This window comes from Astatotilapia calliptera, chromosome 8, assembly GCF_964374335.1.
Source record: "Astatotilapia calliptera chromosome 8, fAstCal68.1, whole genome shotgun sequence".
Classification (NCBI taxonomy): Eukaryota; Metazoa; Chordata; class Actinopteri; order Cichliformes; family Cichlidae; genus Astatotilapia; species Astatotilapia calliptera.
This window is the reverse complement of record NC_137429.1, coordinates 12,855,021-12,879,385: the sequence shown is the minus strand read 5'-3', so window position 1 is coordinate 12,879,385 and position 24,365 is coordinate 12,855,021. Positions and strand designations below refer to the sequence as shown.

The 24,365-nt window shown below is 38.9% G+C and overlaps 1 protein-coding gene and 1 long non-coding RNA gene across 3 annotated transcripts in view; one reads left to right on the top strand and one right to left on the bottom strand.

The window, feature by feature from the left end:
• The first annotated feature begins 2,887 nt into the window (after positions 1 to 2,887).
• On the top strand, positions 2,888 to 3,304 carry LOC145430288 (uncharacterized). The gene is made up of 2 exons (XR_013910762.1): positions 2,888 to 3,028; positions 3,111 to 3,304. It is a non-coding gene; the product is annotated as an uncharacterized LOC145430288 (long non-coding RNA).
• Positions 3,305 to 10,862: 7,558 nt separating this feature from the next.
• The window catches only part of LOC113028396 (SH3 and cysteine-rich domain-containing protein 2-like), a 36,583-nt gene continuing 23,080 nt past the window's right edge, over positions 10,863 to 24,365 (bottom strand). The window contains exons 4-11 of one of the 2 annotated variants that reach the window (XM_026178637.2): positions 19,670 to 19,754; positions 19,365 to 19,477; positions 19,181 to 19,244; positions 17,136 to 17,191; positions 16,894 to 16,982; positions 14,513 to 14,564; positions 13,054 to 13,191; positions 10,863 to 12,805 (exon numbers count right to left, since the gene is read on the bottom strand). In XM_026178637.2, the coding sequence (XP_026034422.1) occupies positions 12,707 to 12,805; positions 13,054 to 13,191; positions 14,513 to 14,564; positions 16,894 to 16,982; positions 17,136 to 17,191; positions 19,181 to 19,244; positions 19,365 to 19,477; positions 19,670 to 19,754 (696 nt within the window). In that variant the 3' untranslated portion in view covers positions 10,863 to 12,706. The remainder of the gene's footprint in view (positions 12,806 to 13,053; positions 13,192 to 14,512; positions 14,565 to 16,893; positions 16,983 to 17,135; positions 17,192 to 19,180; positions 19,245 to 19,364; positions 19,478 to 19,669; positions 19,755 to 24,365) is intronic. The other variant, XM_026178638.2, reaches the window with a different exon arrangement.

Here is a 24,365-nt window from a genome sequence, read left to right as displayed (position 1 = left end):
GGAAGGTGACAGTAAGTTAAATAAGCAGTGGTTATAACTATGACTTTGAAGCTGATGGGCTACAGCAGCAGAGGATTGCACCGGTTGTCACTCTTGTTAGCTAAGAACAGGAAACTGAGGCTACAAGATCGGACAGCAGAAGAATGGAAAAATGTTTCCTGTCCTACGTGAAAGCATGGCTCCATCCTGCCTTATTTCAACAGGTCAGGCTACTGTTGGTATAATGGTGCGAGGGATATTTTGTTATTGCTATCAATTCAACATGAACCAAAGTCTCTAAGGAATATTTGTAGTACCTTGTTGAATCTATTCCTTTGAGATTTAAGGCAATTCTGATGACAAAAATGGGTCCAACCTTAGACTAGCATAACAAAGTATACCTAATAAAGTGGTCACTGAGTGTATGCTTGTATGTCATTTCCCTGCAGCTCCTCACTAGCCCTTAGGAGTCAGTCTCTTCTTAGGACTCAATCAGGCACAAATATAATTGTCAATTATAATCTGGAAAAAACATGGACAGGTTAAGTGAAAACAGAGCTTAATAGCAAAACTGAGGAAAATGAATCTGAGCTGCAGTAAACTCAAAGCTTCATTTGATGATAAATGAGTCAGATAAAGTCATTTATCAATAACTGATTAAAATGCAAAATGGAACTGTTTTCTGCTGAGTGTTCAGATGATTCATCTTCTCACATTTGGAAAAGAAATCTGTGCAATTTAATGAATTCGCTGTTTAGTTAAAAACACAAAACTGTTAACAGGGATTTGTTGCTGCCCTAAACCCATTTAGCAATATGTACCTGGAGCCCCCAGAGGAGATACAGTATCTACAGAAGAAACATATGTTACGTGTTCCACTTTAGAAATAAACGCAATTGAGGATGGGAAGAAAAGAAGTCTTTGAAGTGGGAACTGGTTAAAATCATGAGGTGAACAACAGGCCAGCGACAACACTGGCTCAGATGAGCGAATAAGGTTTGCTGCAGAAAAGGTCAAATGATGAGATTCACACACAGAAAAAACCTAAGGCATCAAAAGAATTTTTGAGCAAGTTTTTCCAAGTATGAAAATCGTTTGTGTTCATGAGCTGGAGGGCCAGATGGACTCATTAGAAAAAGAAGAAGAAAAAACATAAGAACGCAAAACAAGCTGACTCAGAAAACACCAGCCGGGGAATATTAGTAAAGTAAATTTTATAAATCTGAATGCTGGAGAAAATCGGTTTCAGTCATTAGAGAACATGTCAACTGATGGAAGTGAGCACAGCTTAGTCATTCATTTGAAAGTGATGACTGCAGTTCAGGAAAGAGTTTGTTTGGAAGTGATGACTGATGAAAGTCAGAGAGTTCTGAGTCTTTTATGTTTTGAATCTAGTTAGCTTTTCCCCCGGCATTCCTGCTTTGCCCTCTCACTAGATCCTTATTTGTCATTCCTGTCCTCTTGTTTCTTAGAAGCTTTCCAAACACATACCAGGTAAGGCTAGCCCTATCTCCAGCTCTTTCCCCGTATAGCTGATTCTTCAGCCTGCTGAATAGCTTCTCCTTTTTCGTCTTTCTGTTTGTCATAACAGAGTTTTTGACTTGGATAAGGAGAGGGATAAAGCTGCAACAGATAGCAAGCAAAGCATCATTAACAAAACAGAGCAGTCCCACTTATCCTCTCATCCCTGCTCTGTGACGCTACACACCCCAAAGTCTGTGACACACATTAAACTGAATGGAATCAATTTTTCTATCCTATTTGTAGCAGGACCGAACATTTTACAGCATCTTTTGTGGGAATAGCAATAAACTGAGGGTTTGACTGTAATAAGCCTGTTGTAACGTAAACAATAGATGTTTGTGTGACGTTTTTCTGGGTCTATATTTTCAGATGAAAGTATAGATCCAGACAAACGTTACAGAATGCTATATATATATATAGGCACAGGAAAGCGCTGAGGCGGAGTAGATAAAAAATTTATATTTTCAGATGCACAAATGCACTGTGTGTGAGAGCATGGAGAGAGAAAGCACAAAGAAAACTCGTCCTGTGGATTTCAAATCCTTTTCTCAGTGACTTAATGGATTTTGAAGTATGCTTTTAAGATTTCAGAGCATGCTGGATTAGGAAAACATTTAAAGGCAGAGAGGGCTGAGGTTAGGACTTGAGGTATAAAGAGGACCTGTGGCAACGCACTCATGTTTGGCTGAGAGAAACATTACAGCTGTCCAGCTGAGATGACAAGACTGCAGGAAACATCTTAGATCAAAAGGCTCTTAAGTCTTAGTGCTGCAAGCAAAGCACAGCAACTGGTTAAAACCAAACTCTGACATGTTTTATCACATAAAAGATTCATATGCCTTGGAAACCTTTAATAGCTACGAACAACATATAAAATTACAGAGCAACAGTTAATTAATCAAAAACTAAATAAATAAATACATAAAAGAAACAGTTTCTACTCTAATCCAGCCCTTGAAACCCACAACAGACAGCTTAGGCAAAACTGTAAATCAACAATGTCAGTGCTTCACTTTGTGATATAATATAAATTTAGTAGTAGCGAAATATAGACACAGTGAAGAGGAAGAAGTAGCACCTGGTAACCTAATACATCTGTCAACTCTTGACTCCAGTTTAGAGAATTCAAGCAATGTAATCAAATTACATTCAATGTAAAAAAAGAAAAGAAAAAAAAAGGTGTGTGTGGGGGGGGTTGCACCCTGTCTGCATGACTTTTTCAGTCTTTGGCCTTTGGTCTTCAGTCTTTTGGCCCACTTTTTGTTACAACATTCCTGCCGGTCATTGAGGTTTGTGTCATGGTCCCTGTGCCCCGCTGGTCGACCCTCTATTAGGCAATATGTTTGTGGTTTGTTTGCTCTCTCTCTCTCTCTCTCTCTCGCCGCGGCGACGCTCATTGCGGGCTCCCGCTGCTGGCCCACACACCTGCTCTCATCAGCGCACCGGCCGCTGATCCCAGCTGATTACTGCACTACTTAAGATGGCGAGTCTGCACTAGTCTTCGCTGGATCGTTGAACTATCAGCGTCAGTCAAACTTGTGTATCTGCCAACCTGTATCTTGAAATCCCTTTGTTATTATCCCGCTAACCCGACCTTTTGTGTTTAGATCGTTTTTGGAACCGGATTCTGAGAGGAGTGACTGAGGAGGAGCTTTTGTACAGAAAGTGTGGAGCACCTTTTCCCCTAACCCTGTTTCCCACGGACCCTGGCGACCCGGACCCGTTTCCCCTGCACGTTGTACATAGCCACTTGGTGATTGTGTTCACTGTGAATAAACGCACTGTTCTTCGCTTAAAGGAATACCCTGGCCTGTGCCTGAGTCTCTTTCGGAAACCATATCAGATTGCTGGTGTTCATTTATGGATTTCTGCTGTAGGTTTGATGCTGTGATTGGGATGATTGTCCTGTTGCATGACCCAATTTTGGCCAAACTTTAGTTGTCAGACAGATGGTCTCACATCTGACTCTAGGATATACAGAGGAATTCATGTTCAATTCAGTGACTGCAAGGTGCCCAGGTCTTATGGCTCCAGAACAAACCCAAATCATGACCCCTCCACCACCGTGCTTCACAGTTGGTGAAGGTGTTTGTGCTGATACGCTGCATTTGGTTTACTCCAACCATGGTTCTATGCATTATAGACAAAAATCTCCACTTTTGGAGAAAGTACTTAGCTTTTCATATACTGTTTCAGCCTTTTGGCTCACAATTTGTTAAATAAATAAATGTAGTATGTCACGTCTTGTTGTTTATTGGCAGCTCTATTTACTTAATTTTACTTAATTTTAAGATTATTTTATTTATTATATTTTAAGACATGGTGGTAAAAACTTGAAATTCAACAGAGGATGTCCTTTATTTTTTTTACCATGTCTTTATGACTGTTTGAATAAATAGTGTAAAATTAAATTAAAATTAAGTTTTTAGTGGTGGATGAAAGTTTGCTGCATAAACATGGAAAAAACAAAAATCCTACTTTAACACAAGTTAGTCTTCAGAAAAAGGGTTGTTGGCTTTACAGAACCATCTCCAGACATTTTTTTATTTTGTTCTCTAAAAAGTTCGATCTCTGTCAGTTCACAGTCAGACAGACTGAAATGCAGAAATTCAATGCATTGATTCTCCACAGAAGTGGTCGACCAACAAAGAACACGCTAAGAGTGAGTGGTATAACAGTCTGGGATGTCACAAAGGAACACATAGAAACACCTGAGTTTCTTTCTCACATTGGTTAATGTTCATGTTTATGAGTTCACAATCACAGGAACACTAATCAACAACGGTGTTTGTGCAGGACTGTAAGGAGAAAGAACGCCGCTTCCTGTCCAAGTCGTTGTTGTTGAGACCAAAAGAGATGCTTTCAGCATTTACTGCATCTGAGCTGTCATAATTACAGGAACAATTTATTTTAAATTATATCAAGAAATTAAAAAATTTTTTTTCCATGATTTTAAAAGTAGGCCATGTTTCTACTAATAACAAAATAAATATGCAAAGAAGAATAAAATCAATGTTTTGAAATATTTTCCCAAATAAATGAATGAAAGTATATTTTTTGGTTTAACTGGTTTCCCTTTGTCTATCTATGTTAAAATCTAGTTTTGTTTTAGGTCATACAGTGAGGGGAAATAATGATTTGATTCCCTCCTGAATTTGTGAGTCTCTATTTTCTTATGGTAGTTTCCCTTTAATGGACTATTAAATACTTATTTCACTCAATGACACACAATTCAATTCATAACTTTTATGAAATGCGTTTTTTCTGGATTTGTAGTTGATTTTCTGTATCTATTAAAATGTAAGTGACTAAACAAATTTGGTAGGAGATCAAATAATTATTTCCTCCAATGTAGTTGTGCAGAAATATGTATTTAAAAAGGTTTTTATTTCAAGGCACCACTCTGTTGGTTTAAATGTCAAACTTTCTAAATTTACTGAATAGCCTGCCTTTTTAGATTTGGGATAAATATGATTACACTGAGACACTTTTTGCTTTTTGATAGTTATGTTATACGGCAGAATGTCAATGGTTAAATAAATGCAGAATTTTGTAACTGGATAGAAATAAGTAACTGGGAAAACAGGACACTTAAGTGACAAAAAGTGTGTTTACACAGTGATTATGGAGATGGAAACTCAATTTTAAATGAATGAGTAACTAATGCAGAGCTGCTGCTGTAGTGTTGGAATATAACCTTTTTGATCAAAAGAAATTGATAAATAAAAACACTGTCCTTCCAATCCATGTCCTCATGTCCTGCTTGACCTCCCAAGATTTTCCTTTTCCATACAAGTCATGAAGCCATCAGTCATATCAAAGCTACATTACAGCCTGAAGGCTAAACAGAGAGAGGTAAGAGAGGGAGAGAAAAAAAGAGATTGTGATCACTGATTAAAGAGTGCATTGGGTGAAGTGCTGTGGAGTTTAATCCTCTTACACCATGCAGCTGTGGAGTGACAGTGTGGAGCAAGAGCCTGAGAGCAGGTGTGGAGGTGGGGTGGATCTGCAAGAGTGGAACACAGTGTTGTGTTTTCATTTGGTGTCATGGGCTTAATTCAGAGAAACATCTGTCATAGGGAAAGAAACAGCCATCTGGAACACAAACCGGCATCCGGCGTAGATATTTACCCCAGCTCACAGGACTGGGGGAGATAGGTAGCCACACCTACAACCAGAAAATACTTTTTCAATAGTAAATTCTTTTAGTTTAAACAGCTTATGCATTCCTTATTATCATTACATTTAAACGATGTAACTATAAATATAATCATTCCTGTAGTCTGGCTGTGAGGGGCTGGTAGGCGGTCATTTCGGGATTATATGCCGTGGACCATTATGGAAACTGTTCACAGTGCGCTGGTTTAATGCTTAATCAATTCCTCATACATAAAACTTGCTTGATCTCCTTTTTATTATGTACTAGAATAACGAGTAAATCACCCAGGGCCTCCCTGAAATAGTTCGTCAATAGAGGCAAAGGGGCATATGTGATTCCTTAAATCTACCATTCCCAGTGTAGCGTGCTTCAAAGACAGCTTTCATGTGTCACCCCCCAGGCCTACGTTGTCTGTCCTGTTCAACCTCTGAGATCTACTCCGAGACTTTCCACTAGACTTAAAGCTCTTGAACTCATTGTGCCATCTTTTACCTCAGGACTTTGCCATGTGATGCTCATTCCTGTCACTAAAAGTGTGTTTGTGCAAGCAGCATCCTGAAAAAGCGGAGGTAGCCTCAGTACCAGGAGATGAGACCATGCATTAAACATGCAGCCTCCGTGTACCTTCTCCATTTTTAATGGTGCAGTTGGCTGTGGGTCTGAATGTAAACACGATTTTAACAATGGGGTGTTGACTGCATATGACAGACAGGAGGAGAGAAACATAACACACACGACAGACATGCTGTTATTACATTTTTAATGATTTGTAAGACTGCTGTACATATTTTTATTTTGTGTACTTCTTTGAGAACAAGAAGTTTTGCTATATGATAAAGGATGAGATTTAAGCACATGCTTAAACCAAGGATAGTTCTCCTTTTATTTAAAATTGCTATATTCTGCAGCCTATTTTGTTATTCACATAACTACAAGCACACTGCTTTTAATGGCAAGCTATCAGAAAACATAAAGATCACCAACTTTGCAGTTGCAGATGTTTAAATGGAAATTTCTCAGAACTTGGTGCACACTGTATTCCTAGCAAAGCCAAATCCAAGAGATACCATCATTTGTAACTAGGGATGGGTATCGTTTAGTTTTATCCGATACCGGTGCCAAATCGGTACTTTTGAAACGGTGCCAGTGCTTAAATGGTGCTCAAACCGGTGCTTAAAGAATGGAGAACACAAAATTGGTCCAAAAACCTCTCATGTTCAGCTGTTTTTTTGTAAAAAGATATCAATGTTAGCCTTTTCTCCAGCTATAGGGCATATATGGTATCACTCTTGGTTGGAAGCAGTGCTTAAACAATGGAAAAAACAAACTTTGTCCAAAAACCTCTCATGTTTAGCTGTTTTCCACTTTTTCTTTGGTCATTTTAGCCTTTTTGGCCAGGGTGAAGGGAGTATCTGCCATCAAACAAGAAGACAGCTGCATGTAGCTATGATGATGTTTACTAGTTCACCTTACATGCATTAATGTAATAACGTGGTGAGCCTACTCAACGTAAATTATACACGAAAGCACTTGTTGCAGGCTGCTGAGTTTGCATCTTTTGCTGTGAAGTACAGCCAGACTTTTGACCGCTTCGCCTTTTTCGTCATTTTTAATCTGTAGCTCTGCTCTAAAAGAACGTACGTACCTGGGCCCGCCTACTATCTTCGGAAACGTAAAATGATTGGCTAGAATCTAAAGTGTATCACAGCTCAGGAAAAAAAACCCACCGAAATAAAGCACTGAAATGTGCGCTGCTTTTCGGTCTGGTTACTGATGGCACCGGTCCGGTACCCATCCCTGCTTGTAACAACAGTGCATGAGTGAGTATAAATAGTGATCAAATTGTAACGTAAGCCACTGTTTGTGAAGGCGTTTTACACACTAATTTAAAGGTTCATACAGTAAGCTAACTCTTTTTGCTGTCTGTAAACTGTTAAAAAGGTTTATGTGAAGGAGGTTCCAATGTCTTCTAAGAGAATTTTCAATAAACAAATGAATCCTACATCCTAGTCTAAAGCTGATAACAGTCAAAAACAAGTTACTCCTACTAGTTGCAAACATACATGTTGCGTTTGCTCAGTGGATACTTTGTAAATAGTCTAATGCAAAACTCTGTGCAGTTATATGAAACATTAAGTACACCTTTACTGCTTCCATAGGAATTAAGAGGGTAACAGCCAGACCCTCCTAATCAAATGTCTATGATTAACCGATCATCAGCAAGTGTCTTGCACCCTCTAAAAAAGAATTCCCAACAAATTCATCCCAAGGTCAAAGAGTACAATGCTCAGAAGAAAAAAAAGAGCTACACCTCAGTCTCTACAGGCCTGAGTTAGCATGTTAAATATTAAAGTTCAAGACAGAATTAGAAGAAGACCGAAAAAGTATAGCTCATTTAGAACTGCTGTCAGGAGTAATCCTCTTCTTTCTGAAAAACATGGAAGCATGGATCAAGTTTGCAAAGCTGCATCTTAACAAACAGCAATACCTCAGGAACAACATCCTTTAGACAGACGAGACCAAAGTGGAGATTTCTGGCCACTACTGGCCACTATCAACTGTCAAATACGGTGGTGGAGGGGTGATGATTTGGGTTGGTTTTCTAGCTACGTGACCTGGGCACTTTCCGATCACTGGATTTCCTCTGTATACCAAAGTATTTACAGAATCAAATGCGAAGCCATGTGCTGGACAACTGAAGCAAATTAGGTCACGCAATGGGACAATGATCCTAAGCAAACAAGCAAATCTACAACAGAACCAAGGCAGTGCAATGGCCCAGTCAAAGTCCAGACATTAACCCAACTGAAATGCTGCGGTGCTGTGCATGAACACATCTCCATACATCTCAATGAACTGCAGCAATGCTGCAAAGACGAGCGGGCCAAAATTCCTCTACAGCAAAGTGAGAGACTGATGAAGTCATACAGAAAACAACTACTTTACATTATTGCTGCTAAAGGTGGTTCTACAAGCTACTGAATCATGGATCATGGGGTGTACTTACTTTTTCACAGTTCTGTACATAGAGCTTTCCAGAAACTTTGTTTTTTAAGGGAATATAGGTGTGAGCACTTTGGTCACTTTGTTTTTGTGCTACGCTGCCAGTGATGCTCAGCACTTGATCCCCAGCTCAAGAAACCACTCTGTGTAAGTTTTACATAATATATGTGCACCACTTGAGCTGACTGGCTGAACTACATCCACAAGGTGGGCTGTTAAAATGTGTAATTCATAAACTGAAGTGATAATTTCATGGTGCAAACCTTCCACAGATTCATATGTTAATATCCTCGCCTGTAGACTTAGTGGAAGTGAGGGATTGGAGATTATTTTTATTTTGTGTATTTGATGCAGGGGTTTGTAAGGTGTCAGCAAGCGCCAGAAAGCTTTATTTTCAACTGACAGTGCATTCCTTTTCTCCTGCCTGCCTTTATTATCAATTGCTATTTTGAGCTTGGATTTTCTTCTAAAATTGGCATTATTGTTATATTCCTTCTTCCCGTCAACGCCCCGTGTGCTGTGTTCATCGCCCCTGCTGTGCATCTGCCCAGCTGCTGCTGCTCATTTTTTAAAGATGCATAGAAGTAAGTGTGAAATCTACAGGATGAGACATGATTGTATAACCTATCACACATTTAATGAGCCATTTCATATCATTTTCTGGGGCTAGGAGCAACCTCTTTTATGTACATGGTGTAGAATTATGGCCGCCCAAACTGAACACTTCAGCATTGATGTTGATGGATGTTGCGTGAAAGCAAAGTGAAAATGATTTGTTAAGGAAGACACGGCCACTAAGCTGTGCATCCTTGGTTTGTTGTTGCTGCTTGAGCCACACAAAGAGAATTTAAAAAAAGGCTTCAACTTCCTCAGCTCATTATAATGAAAGAGAGAGAGAGAGCAGAGTGGTACAGTAAGCGGAGAGCAGTGTCGGAGCACCACAGTCAGCAATTTTTATGAAATGTATGCGCGGCTTGATGTACTGCCAGTCGCACACTTTTCAGTCTCCTTCTCTGCAGAGATGAAAATCACATTTGATCCAGTTTGATAACAGAACTGGGTCATGGTTTGAGAAATGTTCCTGGCTCTACAGCAGGGACACACGCACAACCGTAACACATTCGTAGACACACAACACTCTCTATGCCTGCTTAGTATATAGTTGGCCAGCAGCCCCTCCGTCACCAATTAATTTTATTGGGAGTTAATCACATCATTCATGGTCTTTAAGAACAAGCAGTCGTCACTTTAAATCAAAGCTCTCAATGTACTTCAGTGATGTGGCCATGAATGGAGACATTCTATTTGGGTGAATGGTATCAATTTTATGTGCAAGATTACTCAGTAAATGTAAAGTTATAGCAAATACTTTCAGCTTTAAATAAATATCTCAGCAAGTACTTGTGATCACCAGAGCATGTAAGCTAATCTAATGACTGTTAGGTTGCTTTTTCTAAGTAACACTCTTATATTTTATAGGAGTGTTACTTAGAAAAAGGGATTTACTCCTGCCTTCTTCTCCTAATAGCAGCCAAAATTGGCAGCATTCCCACTGGCTTTAGCTTTGTGTTTTGTAGAAATTAGCTAATGTAGCATGCTAAGGCTATCCATTATAAACACAAGCTTGTTAGCATTTTCTTAAAATCGTTGCTCAAGGCCTCACTAGCAAAGACAATTACAGTTTACTATAAACCTTTAGCTAATATTCATTCGATTATTAATAAATTATTGAACAACACAGTCAGATGAGCTACATTTAAATTCTAGAAATTCAACACAAGGAAGAGGACCAGTCCAACACGCCTGTGATGTTGATGCCTCTTTGCAACAGAGCTGAATCAATTTTTCATGTGCAGTCCATGCTACTTCTTCAGGAAATGACCCAAATCCTTCCTAAAGCACTAGCCCTCTTGTAAAAGTGAACATTTATGAGTTAAAAAAAAACAGCTAGATTTAATCTTTATGTCAACATAAGGGTCCCTGATATTTAGTGATAAATGTAAGTGCACTGAGAAGAGTCAACATTTTGGTCAAGAGTTAAAAGCACTAAATTAAAGCAGCAATTTTCTGCCTTTAGTGATAAAACCAAAGAGTCGCAGAGAAATAGGTTATACTACCAAATATTTACTCTCCACAACTATTGCTGACTTCAAACTGAAAGCACAAAATTGGATAACAAAGACAAAAAGACACAGCATTTTAGAGTTCATTTAACTTTATTGAGAGCTGTGAAGGTCACAGAGCAGCTAGCCATGCAGAGAACTAGCCTGGTAGTGCGCATTTAGATTTTAGATTCACCTGGTAATACTGATCCTGAGCCAATTTTGGTTCTAGTCAGTGAGGATAATGTTTAAGAGTAGCATGGTACAGACTAATTCAAGATGTAAAAGCAAGTCCAAATTCAAATCCTTGCAAAAGCACACCGACACACGTGTGGATACACTGGAAATAAGCAGAGTATAAAATAAGGTGAGTGACTAGAACTGTTGTGCATAGTATCTGAAAAGACTTGTGCTGACAGGGGTAGTTGTTAATTGAGCAAAGAGATGCATACATAGGTAAGTAAGACAATAAATAGTAATTTCCTGTAAGTTGTAACTGAAATTAATGCCCTTAGTTGGGTCCTGGATAGCTGCAAACCTCTTAACCAGAGTGCTATTCAGAGCCGCTATATACAATATTTTTAAGGCTATTTACAAATACTGTCATAATTGTATTTACAGTTATTGCCACAACAAAGGCAGTCCGTGACTGCCTTATTGTTTTCAAATGACAGAGCAATAAACCAAGTGTCGTGAGGTGATTTAGTCTTTTTCCTAACCCTGGTCTCTCTTTAATACTTATCACTTATGTGTGCTGGGAGAAACTTGCCATTGATTTAAAATAACATAAACTTTTGAGTGTCTGAGAGACTGAAAGTTGGAAGAGTTTAATAAATCATCCTGGATTATTTCTTTGCTCTGCTCTGTCCAGGAGGAAAAGCAAGCACATCAAAAAGTCCTAACATTGACACCATCCTCATGCTGAAGTACACAACTAGATATGACCGCGAATATTACAGGACATTACATACAGATAGACATGGCTTGGTGTTTATATGATGAAGAAAGCAGATTCTAGTGGATGGTTTTTAACGCTACACTGAACAGAGTGAATTATGAAATCTGTGTGTGTAAAGAAAGTGCGACTGAAGGGCACACTGACAAAGAAACTCCCCGAGGTGCACGTAAAGCATTTGTCACATCAGAGCTGTGAAGAGCACAAATGTACGATATTCCAATCACCGGAGAGCAGTCTGAAATGTAAAAACCTCAGAATCTGTGTGTGTCATTAATAAAAGATGTAGCCGAGAAGACTTACTTTTATATATTATGTAATACCTGAATCTTTTTCTACTCGGAGCAGAAGTGACACATATCCATATCATGATGTAAAATGTGCTCATATAGAGCTGCAGTGTGGACATCCAAATATGGTTTAAATTCTCAGCTAAATCTATCAAATCCAGGCGGTTTAACAGGGTTTCAAACAAACAGCCAGACAGTGTGTTTGCACAACGCACCACAATAAACAGCTACAGACTTTCACAATGTCTCGTTTCCTCTACAAAAACAATGACATTAAGACAGTTTGCTTACAATGTCTCTTTAGGCTTGGACAAGCCTCGACATCATAATTAAAAAGTCCTCTCTTCTTTCTCACAAACAGATGGCCAATGGAGATGGCTATTGAGGTAGCCAGACTTCCTGCACACTTATCCTCTTCCACATAATGCTACATTTCATTTGTGAGGGTATAAAAAAGGAAAGCTGTGCTACAAGAAAAGTAGCTCTAAATAATTGCAAGGAAGCCCCTGCATCCTTTAGGTCTTAAACTGCGGTAAAAAGCAAAGTTGTGAGTTATCTTCCACTCACACTGCTTTCACTGCCACATTTTTGAGATGGAGGCGGGTGGTTGGTGGTCAGTGAGGTGTTGGCTAAACACTCCTGAGTATTCCTCCATCACTGTAACAAAATGAGGGTCAAGGCGAAAGCAGCACCGTCATATTTCTAGCAGACACTTCACAGGAACCAGGCCCCTCTTCTTCCCGCTGCTCAGCCGGAGGAAGCCGTCAATCTCCTCGTTCTTCCCGATACAGATCTGCAGAGGGAGAGTCAGACGGTGAGGAAAGGCAAGAAGAGAGGACAATGGAGCAGGTGGAAGGGCAAGTGAAATAAAAATAAATAAATATATGTGAGTTTCTGGACTGAGGCAAAAAAAAACAAAAAAAAAAAAACAGTCATAACATGCAGTCCTCGGTAATCTCAGCAGTTTTTTGCATTCATTTGCATAGATTTTGAAAAGGCTTTCAGCGTGCAAGAGAAACTGTGTGTATTTTACAGTCTCACCTGGGACTCTTTCACAGTCATCTGGCCTTTGTCTCGGTTGCCGTGGAAACCAGTAGTGACCTTCCACACCCTCTCACCAGGGCGGATACGCTGCACAAAGTTGGCCGGAAAAAATCCCACCTTGTTTCTGCTTTTCCCCTGGCAAACACACCCAACCAAGGACACACACATGCACAAACATTTAGCCCGTTAGTCTAAACAGAGAGGAAAAAAAGGTCTGCACTGGTTGTAGTATAAAAATAGATCTCACTCACTGGGTTTTCACTCAACTTTGCTCACTCGCTTAAGGTAAATTATTTCATATCATGTCCGCTTATGTTCCAACACGAGTATGTTATTCAGAGGCAGCTTCCTCTGCAGCCCTCAAATAAGCATCACATTTGTAGCACAATAAGAAAAATGAATTAGAATGAACCGTCACAATTAGCAAGAAATCTGGAATTAAAAAGAGATTTTTGAGTTTTTGTTCCCTAATTAGCAACACAGCCACTAGACCAAAAAGCATTTTTGTATTTGTGAAGCCCTAATCCCCTGCTATTCTCTTCAGAGACTCTGGCACACAAGCATACAAAACCCAGGAATGGAATGCTGGAGTTGCACAACTCAAAATTTACCCATTTTGCTGGCTTGGCTGAGTCCTTGCTTAAACTGAAAGCATATATAAAAGGGAAACAGCAGATTTCTGCAGAGTGTAAGTATCTCTTTTGGAAGGTGGTTTGTATGTTTTTTTTTGTTTTTTTTGTTGAAATAACAGTAGCACTGTTTGTGCATTTGTAGCTGAAGTCACTAGACTGTCCTGAATCAGTTTAAACACATTCTGAATGAAGAATTGTACTGCGTTTAAATCAAGTCACAAATATTGTTTTCTGAAGTAATTTGGTTTGTACTCTTTAAAAAGGAAAATAGAAAAATCCAACAAAAATATTTATTTACAGTCAATTTTAAATGAGCCCCTTGATGATCTTTTCATTCATTTAATTGAGGCTTCTTCGTTAACTAAAATTAGCCGCAGGAAAATAGTTCCTCTGCTGCCACCGTGTCGGGTAAGACAAGCTTTTACTTTTCCCTGATGTTTTGTTATGTGAAGATTTGTCTGTCCTTCTGCTGGTCAAGGTTAAAATCGCCTGCCGTCTCATTAAAACACAGATTGCAATCTGTCCTCTTCCTCTTCATGTTAACTAGCTCTGCTAACAGTCACACCTGCCTTACTTCAGGGCTCAACTATCAACTCTGTTACTGTGACCAAACAGCTCTGCTTTGAAAGGAAGTTCAGATGTCGAGCTGAGGGTCCCATGTGTGATTCTGATAAATATATTGAGATACCCTGGATAAGTAAATATGTTATTTACAAAAGCACTGGCTCAGTTAAAAAGAAAGAAAATGTAATGCTTCCGAATGACTTAGTGAATAGATAACACTTCGGTGCATTTCAATATAAAGTCTGTTTTATAAAGCCTACCTTCCACCAGTCTTCATTGGAATCATCTGTCACTTGAATTCTGTCACCAGGCCTGCAGAGAAAATAGAATATAGACCAGAGTGCAGTGAGCTGATTTTTACCACTTTAAAAGCAATAGTGTCAGGTTTGATGTTCACTTGTAATTTTATTCTATTTTTACCAAAAAAACCCCAAAAAACCCCCCCAAAAAAACAGTTAGTGTTAGATAAACATCCATCAATCCATTCGCTTCCGCTTATTCTTTTTAGGGTCGCGGGGGGTGCTGGAGCCTATCCCAGCTGTCATAGGGCGAGAGGTGGGGTACACCCTGGACAGGTCGCCAGTCTGTCGCAGGGCTAACACACAGAGGCATACAGTGAAAACTAATTCGACGCATATTGGCACCTATAGACAACAGGAAATACAAGATACAATACTTCTGCTGTTTATCAACCCTTATTACAAAGTAAGAACTGGAGGTGGAGGTGGTATTTTTACATTGATGTAAACCATTTAGAGTTTTTCAAATGTCATTCAAAATACTAATAATAGCAGTAAGTATACAGCAGCAGAATAACACTGACCATTTTCAGGCTAGCGTGTGTGTTAAAGGGTTTGCCTGAACTGGAACACTTTTGATCAACCATTTGTGTCTTGGTGGGGTTTTTGTTAATGTGCTATATAACGAAAATGGACTTCACTATGTAATTGTTCACTCTTCTATTATGTATAATCCTGTAAATATCACAGCAGCCTGAGACGCTTCTTTCCATTAGTCTGAAGGCAACTGAAATAGCTGGCTTCATGCCGGACTGTGTACTTTGGTCAGTTTTCCATTAAAGTCACAACAGCAATCTTAATAGGCTGACCTAACTTTAATGAGCTGACCTTATTAAGGCCCAACAGTGGCTAAACTTCCTCCGTGTCCTTAGAAAGAATAACCTGGACCGGAAGATGCTGCTGGCCTTCTACTGGCTCCTCAGTGGCGAGTGTGCTCTACTACTGCCTTGGTGTTTGGTACGCAGGGGCCACAAATGAGAACAGGAAGGGTAATTAGGGTAATTAACAATGCCCCCCCCCCCCCCCAAAAATAAATAAAAAAAATCATTGACTGCTCTCTGCCACCCCTGGAGGCCATCGCCAGATCCTTCTGTCTCAGAAAACCCAGGGCCATCATAGGTGACCCCGCCCACCACCTGTTTGACCTGCTGCCCTCTGGTCGGTGCCTCATGTCAATCAGCTCCCACACCTCCAGACTCACCAACAGCTTCTTCCCCTGGGTCATTCAGACTGTTAAAAAACACTAACCCCCCACACCACACCACAGCCCACCCATCTCATTAATCTGAGTCATGGTCTGAGTAACCCTCATCACTCAGGCCGCTCACACACAGACTCTATACTCAGACAGTCCTTTTCACTGCTTCCAAACACTTTGCTCTCCAAAGTGTGCCTTTCTTTTGCTTTGTATATGTATTCTTCTAGTTTGTATATATTTCTTCTGTTTGCTATTTATTCCTGATTTTTTTTAAACTCCTGCACAGTTGGCACTAAGCACCCATAATTCCACCTTACATATACAGTAACAATAAAAGGCTATTTTATTCCAACCAACATTTACTTATCACTTCTGACTTGTGTCTGCACACTTATCAAATAAAATTACAACAGCACAGTCAGCAGTCTCTGATGTCTAATAAACTGTTGCTATTTAAAAAAAAAAAAAAAAGATTAGAATACTTGTCTATCATATAGTTCTGGTATTCCCAACCTAGTAGAGATATCGGTTTGTCTGAGCTTTTACTGTGAGTGGCTGATGCAGTACAGTACAAACATAGACATGTGTGCTGAAATCCCAAGAAAAATGCAGTTAATTAGAGTTTCTTCAGATAATATTCATTAATAGAAACACAACTACTTTGTCTATATAAAGCCATAAGAAACATAACATTTAAGTGAAATGTAAGTGAATGCCATAAATTTACCAGACTGATGAATCCAGCAATGTCTGAACACTTATAACATTACTGAGCTTTCTTAGTGGACTGTTGTCCATGTAAAGAAATTCCTGATGTGCTGTCTTCTTGCACAGAATTATCCTCCAGATTACTGTTGGGTGTAATTCTACACTCAGCAGATTCCTGCATCTACTGACATACAAAAACTCCTTTTTTTTTTTTAAACACATAGTGCAGCTGTTTGTCCTTCCTGACCTCCCAGCAAGCTCTCCCTTTCCAACCGAACCATGCAACCCCCTACAATCATCCTGCTGGGCAGGCAGATGGTGGGTGAATGTCAGTAAAATTTTGTCCAGGTACACATTTTCTCATCTCTCGGAACTGAACAATATTGATAACAAATGACACACACACACAAACAGTAAACAAAGGAATTTTACTAACTGCAGCTCCAAATCGTTCTTCTCCTGAGGCAGAAACTTGTAGAGCGCCACATAGGTGTGAATAGAGCGAACCTCCACTCGTTTTGGAGTCTAACAAAACAAAAACCAGATGGAAAATCAAGATTGCTTTTTTGCATGCTTCTCTTGTGGAATCATCAAACATAAAAATATTTTTTGACAGAATGCATTTGTAATAATTAAAAAAAAAGAAGCTGAAATAACAGAGGAATGCTGACTACACACTTTTAGACTGACCCGTTCTTCTGAATCAGCCTTCTCGCTTTCAGGAGGGGTGAGCACTGGAGAGACAGACACAGAAACCAAAGACAGATAATATGCATGAGACAAAGAAAGGTCACATAGAAAAAAAAAAAGAAAAAAAATCAAGAAAGAGGGGTGGTGTAAGAGAAAGAAAGAAAAGACAAGACACAGGAAGAGGGAGAGCTCTTGTCACTTTGTGGCAAACAAGTAAGGCAGAAGGGAAGGTCATTCACTATAAAGTGGCAGCAGTACAAACAGAGATGAACTCTTCTCCTGGGACTAAAGTCAAAGAGGAAAGATGCAGAAGACACACACTACCACCTCTACACTGTACTGTATATTATGTTAATGTGGTCCTTTAACTCTTTGACATTTATTTAGCAATTGTCCTTTACCAGAAACACATCACAATGTATTAGAGCTGAACATTTGTTCTTTAAATACTCAAACTGTGTAACGTATTGTTTCAAAACGTGTTTTTATGCATTACATTTTTTCACTCAGTATTCAGATATTCTATAAAGTTGTTTTAATGACAAATTCTAGATTAATCCATTAACAATACCTATACAGTATCACTTTCAGGACCAATGTACTGGTGCATGTTTTTTCTTTTGTCAGTATAAAATGTTACACAAAGACCCTACACAAGGAATACTTTGGGGGGGGGGGGGTTGTTTGTTTTTGTAAACAATCAGAACGAGTCTGAAGCAACGCAATCTGAAACTAGAGCCCAGCTGCCAGAAGCAAGGAAAAATGTCAAAACTTAAAAAAGAAAAAGAGTAAACTACATCTACCAGAAGCTCTAAAGCTCACACATGGACATGCTCTGTCTCATTTGTTTAGTGTTAGCTTGAAATTAAAAATAGCTTTAAAAGAAAAGAAGGTGGGTTATGCAAGGGACTATTTCTTGGCTAAGCACAGTGACGTCCCTGGACTCTGGACCAGTTACCCAACAGTGATGAACAAATACTCAACTAATGTCTATATCTGTCCAGCATGAGATTTTAACCAGTCTTTTTTTTTAAAGGGAAATTGTTACTGAATAAGAAACTACTGGTAGCATGAGACAATACCTGCATCCTACAGAGTATGCACAGGTAGTCCACCTCCTCTAGGATGGCACATTAATATGCACCATTTTCCAGGAGGTTCACCGTGTCTCCCAGCGCAGTCTCAAGAGCTTGGAAGAGATTCCAGGAGACTGGCAGTTAGGAGAGCTGAACAGGGTGGTAGAAGGTCCTTAACCCATCAGAAAGACCGGTATCTGTTCCTTTGTGCAAAGAGGAACAGGATGATGCCAGAGCTAAAAAAAAAAATGACCTCCAGCAGGACACTGGTGTGAATGCTTCTGACCAAACAGTCAGGCCACCCTCATGAAGTCTGTTCCTGAGAACCCAGTATCCTAGTTGCCCTGTGCTCATTACCCATGGAGCTCGACCGGCATTTGCCATAGAATAAAAGCAGGTCCACTGCCTTGTGATTTTCAAAGAAATAAGCATGTTCATACTGAGCACACATGAGAGATGTCAAAAGGTCTGGAGAAGAGCTGGAGAATGTTATGCTGCCTGTAACACATAATGCAGCATGATCAGTTTTGGTGGTGGGTCAGTGATGGTTTGAGAGGGAGGCACAAACATATACAGCCCAGGCAACAGCACCCTGACTCAGACTGTCCAGGAGCTCAGTGATGTCCTGGTCCAGATCTGGGAGGAGAACCTCCAGAACACCATCCATCATCTCATTAGAAGCATGCCTGACAATGTTGAGGAGGCTATACAATTAAATTAGTTGCTGAAATTAAATTTTGGCAAAATAAACATCAATTTTTTCACTTTGATTTTCAGTGTGTTTTTGAATCAAGTCCTCTGTAAGTTGATACTTTTCATTACAATTAAAACAGATACCCAGCATGATTGTTTTCCCCTATTGAGATCTGATGTTATGTTAAGAATAATCCTCAAGGAATTTTAGCATGACAACATAACAAAATGCATTTCCTGTATTCAAGAAAATATTTAACTTACTTCCTGGGATGTGATCCTCTTCAGCTATAGGCTGGTTTTCTAGTTTGTCTTGCAGTTTTTCTTCCTATGATAAAGACAGGAAGAACAATATTCTTGCAAGAAATTATATCAACATAGATTTTTCTGAATGATGAGGGTTGTCAGTGTATTTTATGTGTGTGTGTCTGCCTGTGTGCATTTATACCTCATGACAGGGTGATTCTGAGATACTGCTGAAGCTGGATTGACTCAACTGAGCCAGTGTCATTCCGTAGCGCAAGGCCTCATACACAGGATCAACAGTGCTATTATCTGCTTCTACATATGACCAGACGAAAAGGAAAAGATCATCATATGTGCAGTTTTATAGATGACACTATACTGAGACACACGCACACACGCACGCCTCTCATGTATAAAGCATTAAAGGCCGCAGACATGGTGATTAGTCATCCTCGGAGTCTAGTTATTTGCTGCTGAGATAAATCAGTCTGTGCTTCCATCACTCACCCTGCGCAGCAGGAGCCTCTCTAACCACACCCAGTGGATCAATGGTAAGAAGAGGAGAGCTGAAGTTTCTTTTAAAAGCTCCTGTCTGACATACCAGGAGAGAGACAGCAGAGAAGGAAAGAGAAAGGGAGAAATGTTACTTGAAGTGGAAAAATGCTTTTGTAGGCTTTATCAAAGAAAAGCAGAACATACTTATACATACTTACAGAAAATACTCATGAACTCTGAGTAATTGAAAAGGTTCAAATGTGAATGCACTCAAAAGAATCTTGTTTGTGCTTTTCAAAACTGCAAATTATATATTTTCTTTGAGTTTTATTCAAATTAAATAAAACTAATTTTTACCCATGTGAAAAATACTAAAACATACTGCAGTAAATAAAACGCAAAACGTGTTTTATTACACCTACGAGACCTCTTTTGCCTTTAGAAGCGCTTCAAGGCTTAGATTCAACAAGGTGCTGGAAACATTCCTCAGAGATTTTGGTCTGTATTGACATGACAGCCTCCCACAGTTGCTGCTCATCTGTGATACAAATCTCTTGTTACACGACAGCTTAAAGGTACTCTATTGGATTCAAATGTGGTGGCTCTGGAAGCAATTTACGCAGACCAAACTCATTGTCGTATTCAGGGAACCACTTTGACATTATTTGAGCTTTGTGACATGGTGTGTCATCCTGCTGGAAGCAGCCATCAAAGGATGCGTACACTGTGGTCTTAATAGGGATGGACACGGTCAGCAACAATACTTAGGCAGGCTGTGGGGTTTAAATGACGCTCACTTTGTACTGAGGGGCCCAAATGTGCCAAGAAAACTTCCCCCACACCATCACCGCCATAAACCACCAAAAGCTGAAGGCAGGATAGCTCCATGCTTTCATGTTGTTTGTGCTCAACAGAACAGACAATGTCTTTCAGTCCTCTATTGTTCAATTTTGGTGAACCACTCTATTTGAGAGCCTCATTTTTCCTCTTCTTAACTACCAGGAGTGGCACCGGCTGTGGTCTTCTGCTGCTGCAGCACATTTGCATGCAGGCAATCAAATACAACTCTTCTGTCAGATGACACTAGCATCACAGAGATATGCACACATATCTGGTGACTGAAAGCATAATGGTCCAAAGTAACAAAGGCAAAATATTACTGCTGGGATGTCGTGTGAGACAACAGACTATAAAGGTGCACCTTAAAATATGGCAAAAATGAAGGGATATTTATCAAAGCACATACTAAGGTAGTTCATGTGTCTTGAACGCAATAAATGCAAAATATTGTTCATATTTTTCCATCAGAGGCTTAAATTTTATGGATTGTAGCATGAAGGAATGCATTCCTGATGAATGAGCAGGCAGTGGTTCAGTACTGACCCCCCCCTGACTAACCAGTGGCAGTCAACATCTGACAAGGTGTTAATTTTTGTTAGCATGACGTTTACAAGCAAAGTGTGTTAGCACTACACTAAGCATTAGATGATTTGTTGGAGAAATGTCTAAAAACACTGCTGTACCTTTTATATGCCTGCCTTCAGGAAGATTTAATCACGTGGTGTCTGCATTAATTCGTCACAAAGGTTTGTCACTGTCAAACTGAAGCTTGCCAGTACAGATCTGATACTGTACTCCTTTGATATCTGATTGTGTTTCTTTATTTAGTAAGAGAAACATGTTTAGCTACAGGACGTGACTCAGAGATAAATTTCAAAGCCTTGTTTTTCATGAAAGGGACACAAAATAGAAACAGTTTCTAAAGAATCTCAGCTTTATTTAAGCTCTTAGATTTTTTTCTTCTTTCATCTTTTTGTGATATATGCTGAAAATAATATATCAGGTAAATCGCTTTAATCTCTGAATTACTTTTAGCACAGTTGTACTTAAAAAAAAACACAACACTTTCAAGGTTGTGTTTTATTTTTAGATTAAAACAATCTCATGAAAATTCACGAGATGTTTTTCTATACAAAAATATTTCACAAGGTCAAAGCACACCATACCAGAAATTACTGATAAACAATTGCCATCTACCAACCCCAATTATCACTAAATGATTTATTCCAGGATCTACAATTTTAAAAATAATAAAAGAAACTGGCAGCTGTGATCATTTATTGTAGCCACAGCCACCCTGGGGCGCACTGACAGAGGCGAGGCTGCCGGACTCTGACCACCACCAGTTTTAAGGTACAGAAGGAGATGATGGCTATTTTCAGGCCAGACAGACAAGATCTTGCCCAGAATTTTTTATTTCTTTTTTAATCTGCTTGTTCCCAGAAAATAACCTTCAGCTCTAGACAGAAATGACTGCATAAAACTGAACAGTGAAGCTTTTTGTTAAAAGGGACAATATCAGAAATACACATTGAGATAAATATCTGAACATATCTGCCTAATCAAACCCACTAATGAGATTTAGTTTGTGCAGTTTGTGTATTTGAAGTATTACAGACTGAATGCATGTGGTAACAGTTACGGGGGGAGGGATGCAAATCAAATGTTTACTCTCACTGTATTTTAACATTACAGCCATTGATGGCATTTGACTGGCAAAATATTAGTTGACTTTTATAACGAAATGAAACCTGTTTGACAGTGTGCACAGCTATCGGTGGGTCTACAAAACTAAACAATGATCATTACTGCACTTTCTGAAAGTTGATCAGACATTACAGGAACAAAAAAAGGAGCTGAATGCTGCGGATGCACACCTTCTCGGTGAGGTGACTTCGTCCACTGTGCCCTGCTATTAGTCATAGACTCGTGCTGTGTTCAGCATAAAAGTGCACCATAGACAGGATAAAAGATGGATGTAGCTACCATGATGTCACCCAGTGTTTTGTTTTGAATCTGGGTCTGATTACGGGGCACATCTGAATGTGAAACTGCTCATTGAATTGCTCATTAGCTAATGAGCTTACCCTGGATAGTCTCCTATAGACTTCTATAGATCAGATGATCATACACTGATGAAAAAAGGCCAATTATTACCAAACCTCCTTATTAACAACGGTAATATATAGTTTTACTCCCAGAATTATGTCATTTGTAGTACTTATTAGTACTTCCTGTTGCTAGTACTAACTACAGGTTAGCAGATTATCTCTGTCCTTATGTGCATTAATAAAGCTAAGTCATAAGTTCTCAATAAAATCGTTACATTTGTACTTTTTGTATTTTTATTATTAATGAATCTGTGTGCCATCTCCTAAACTGCCTAAATTATTCAATTCACAATTTGTTTTTTTAAGTCTATGCCATTAATCTTCTTTTTATGCATTGTTGTACCTTTAGCATAGAGACACAGATAAGCAACTAAAGCCAAGTCCAGGTATTAATGCTGTCTTTCACTGAATATTTTAAATATCATCCCTTTTTTAATCTGTTTATCACAAGGTTCTTTACAGGAATTTGGACACACACACACACACACACACACACACACACACACACACACACACACACACACACACACACGTCTCAGTAAATAAATATAGCAAATGCTTCACTCTCACACTTTTGCTAATTACTGAGAGACAACTGGGCTCAACTATACAACAAATGCTCCCAATTAAAATAAACTGTGCTCAAAACTGTAGGTAGAAAATGTTCTTAAGCACACAAACCTTTCTTTCACATTAAAGAGTGAGCGGTAACTTTATTTATCCAGAACCCGGATCACTCAGTAGCTTAAATCTCTATGCACATCTCCATATTTCAAAAGCAAGCAGGCCATCACTTTACACATACCTACTGTCTCTAAGACAAGGACAGCTGTGAACCCCAGATGTTTTAAATTTTTACCCAGCCTTTATTTATTTGTATTTAACCCTTATCATATTTTCTTTTAACTGAAAACAGGTTTTTGTTTAAGTATCACAATATCTTACGATTGTGACAGTATTACTGGAATGGCTTAGTCTTTAGGGGAGCAGACAAGCTGAAAGTTCACACCTATTTAAGATCAAAACTGGATTCAGATTTCTGAACTGTATAAAGACTTCACACAGAAGCAACGATTTTGTGCAATGCAGCAGGCCTAGTTCTAATAATACTGTAATTCATCTTTAATTCAAATTAGCATTGATTAGCAAAAAGTTGTCATGATTCCAAGCCAATTTAAAGCTGCTTGATTCTGGAGACGTTTTAAAGTAATTGGTCATATATCGGTGCACTCAGCAAATGGGTTGAGAGTGAGCCAAGAAGAGCGCAGTCATCAATATCTCTCTTGTGCTTTCTAAGGTCTAAGCCACTCAGATTTTTTTGTTTGACCATTCTCCTCATGTAATAATGCTTGTTTAAGATTTTTTTTCATTACTCAAACCCAAGAGAATAAATTTCAAAGGAAAAAATATACTGTTCATTTGTTAAGCTTTGAATTTTTTCCTTTCTTCTTCTGGGTCACGTAACTCTTATAACAATGATATGACATTAAATTAAAAAAAATAATACTTCTGGGATCACTTATGATTAATTTCCAGTCAAGAAGGATTAAAAAGCAGTAACTATAAATTTCCATGGTGGTATCGTTAGGCTCTGTTAGTTATTACTGTTCTGGCTGCAGCCCTAGAACAGATAAACGCACTGAAGACTTGGGCATAAATATAAATGAAACATTTTAAAGTGTAAAAATGAATAAAAAAAACAAACAAAAACAAAACGCAGAATATGTTAAGTGATTTTTTAAACAGATTTATTATTT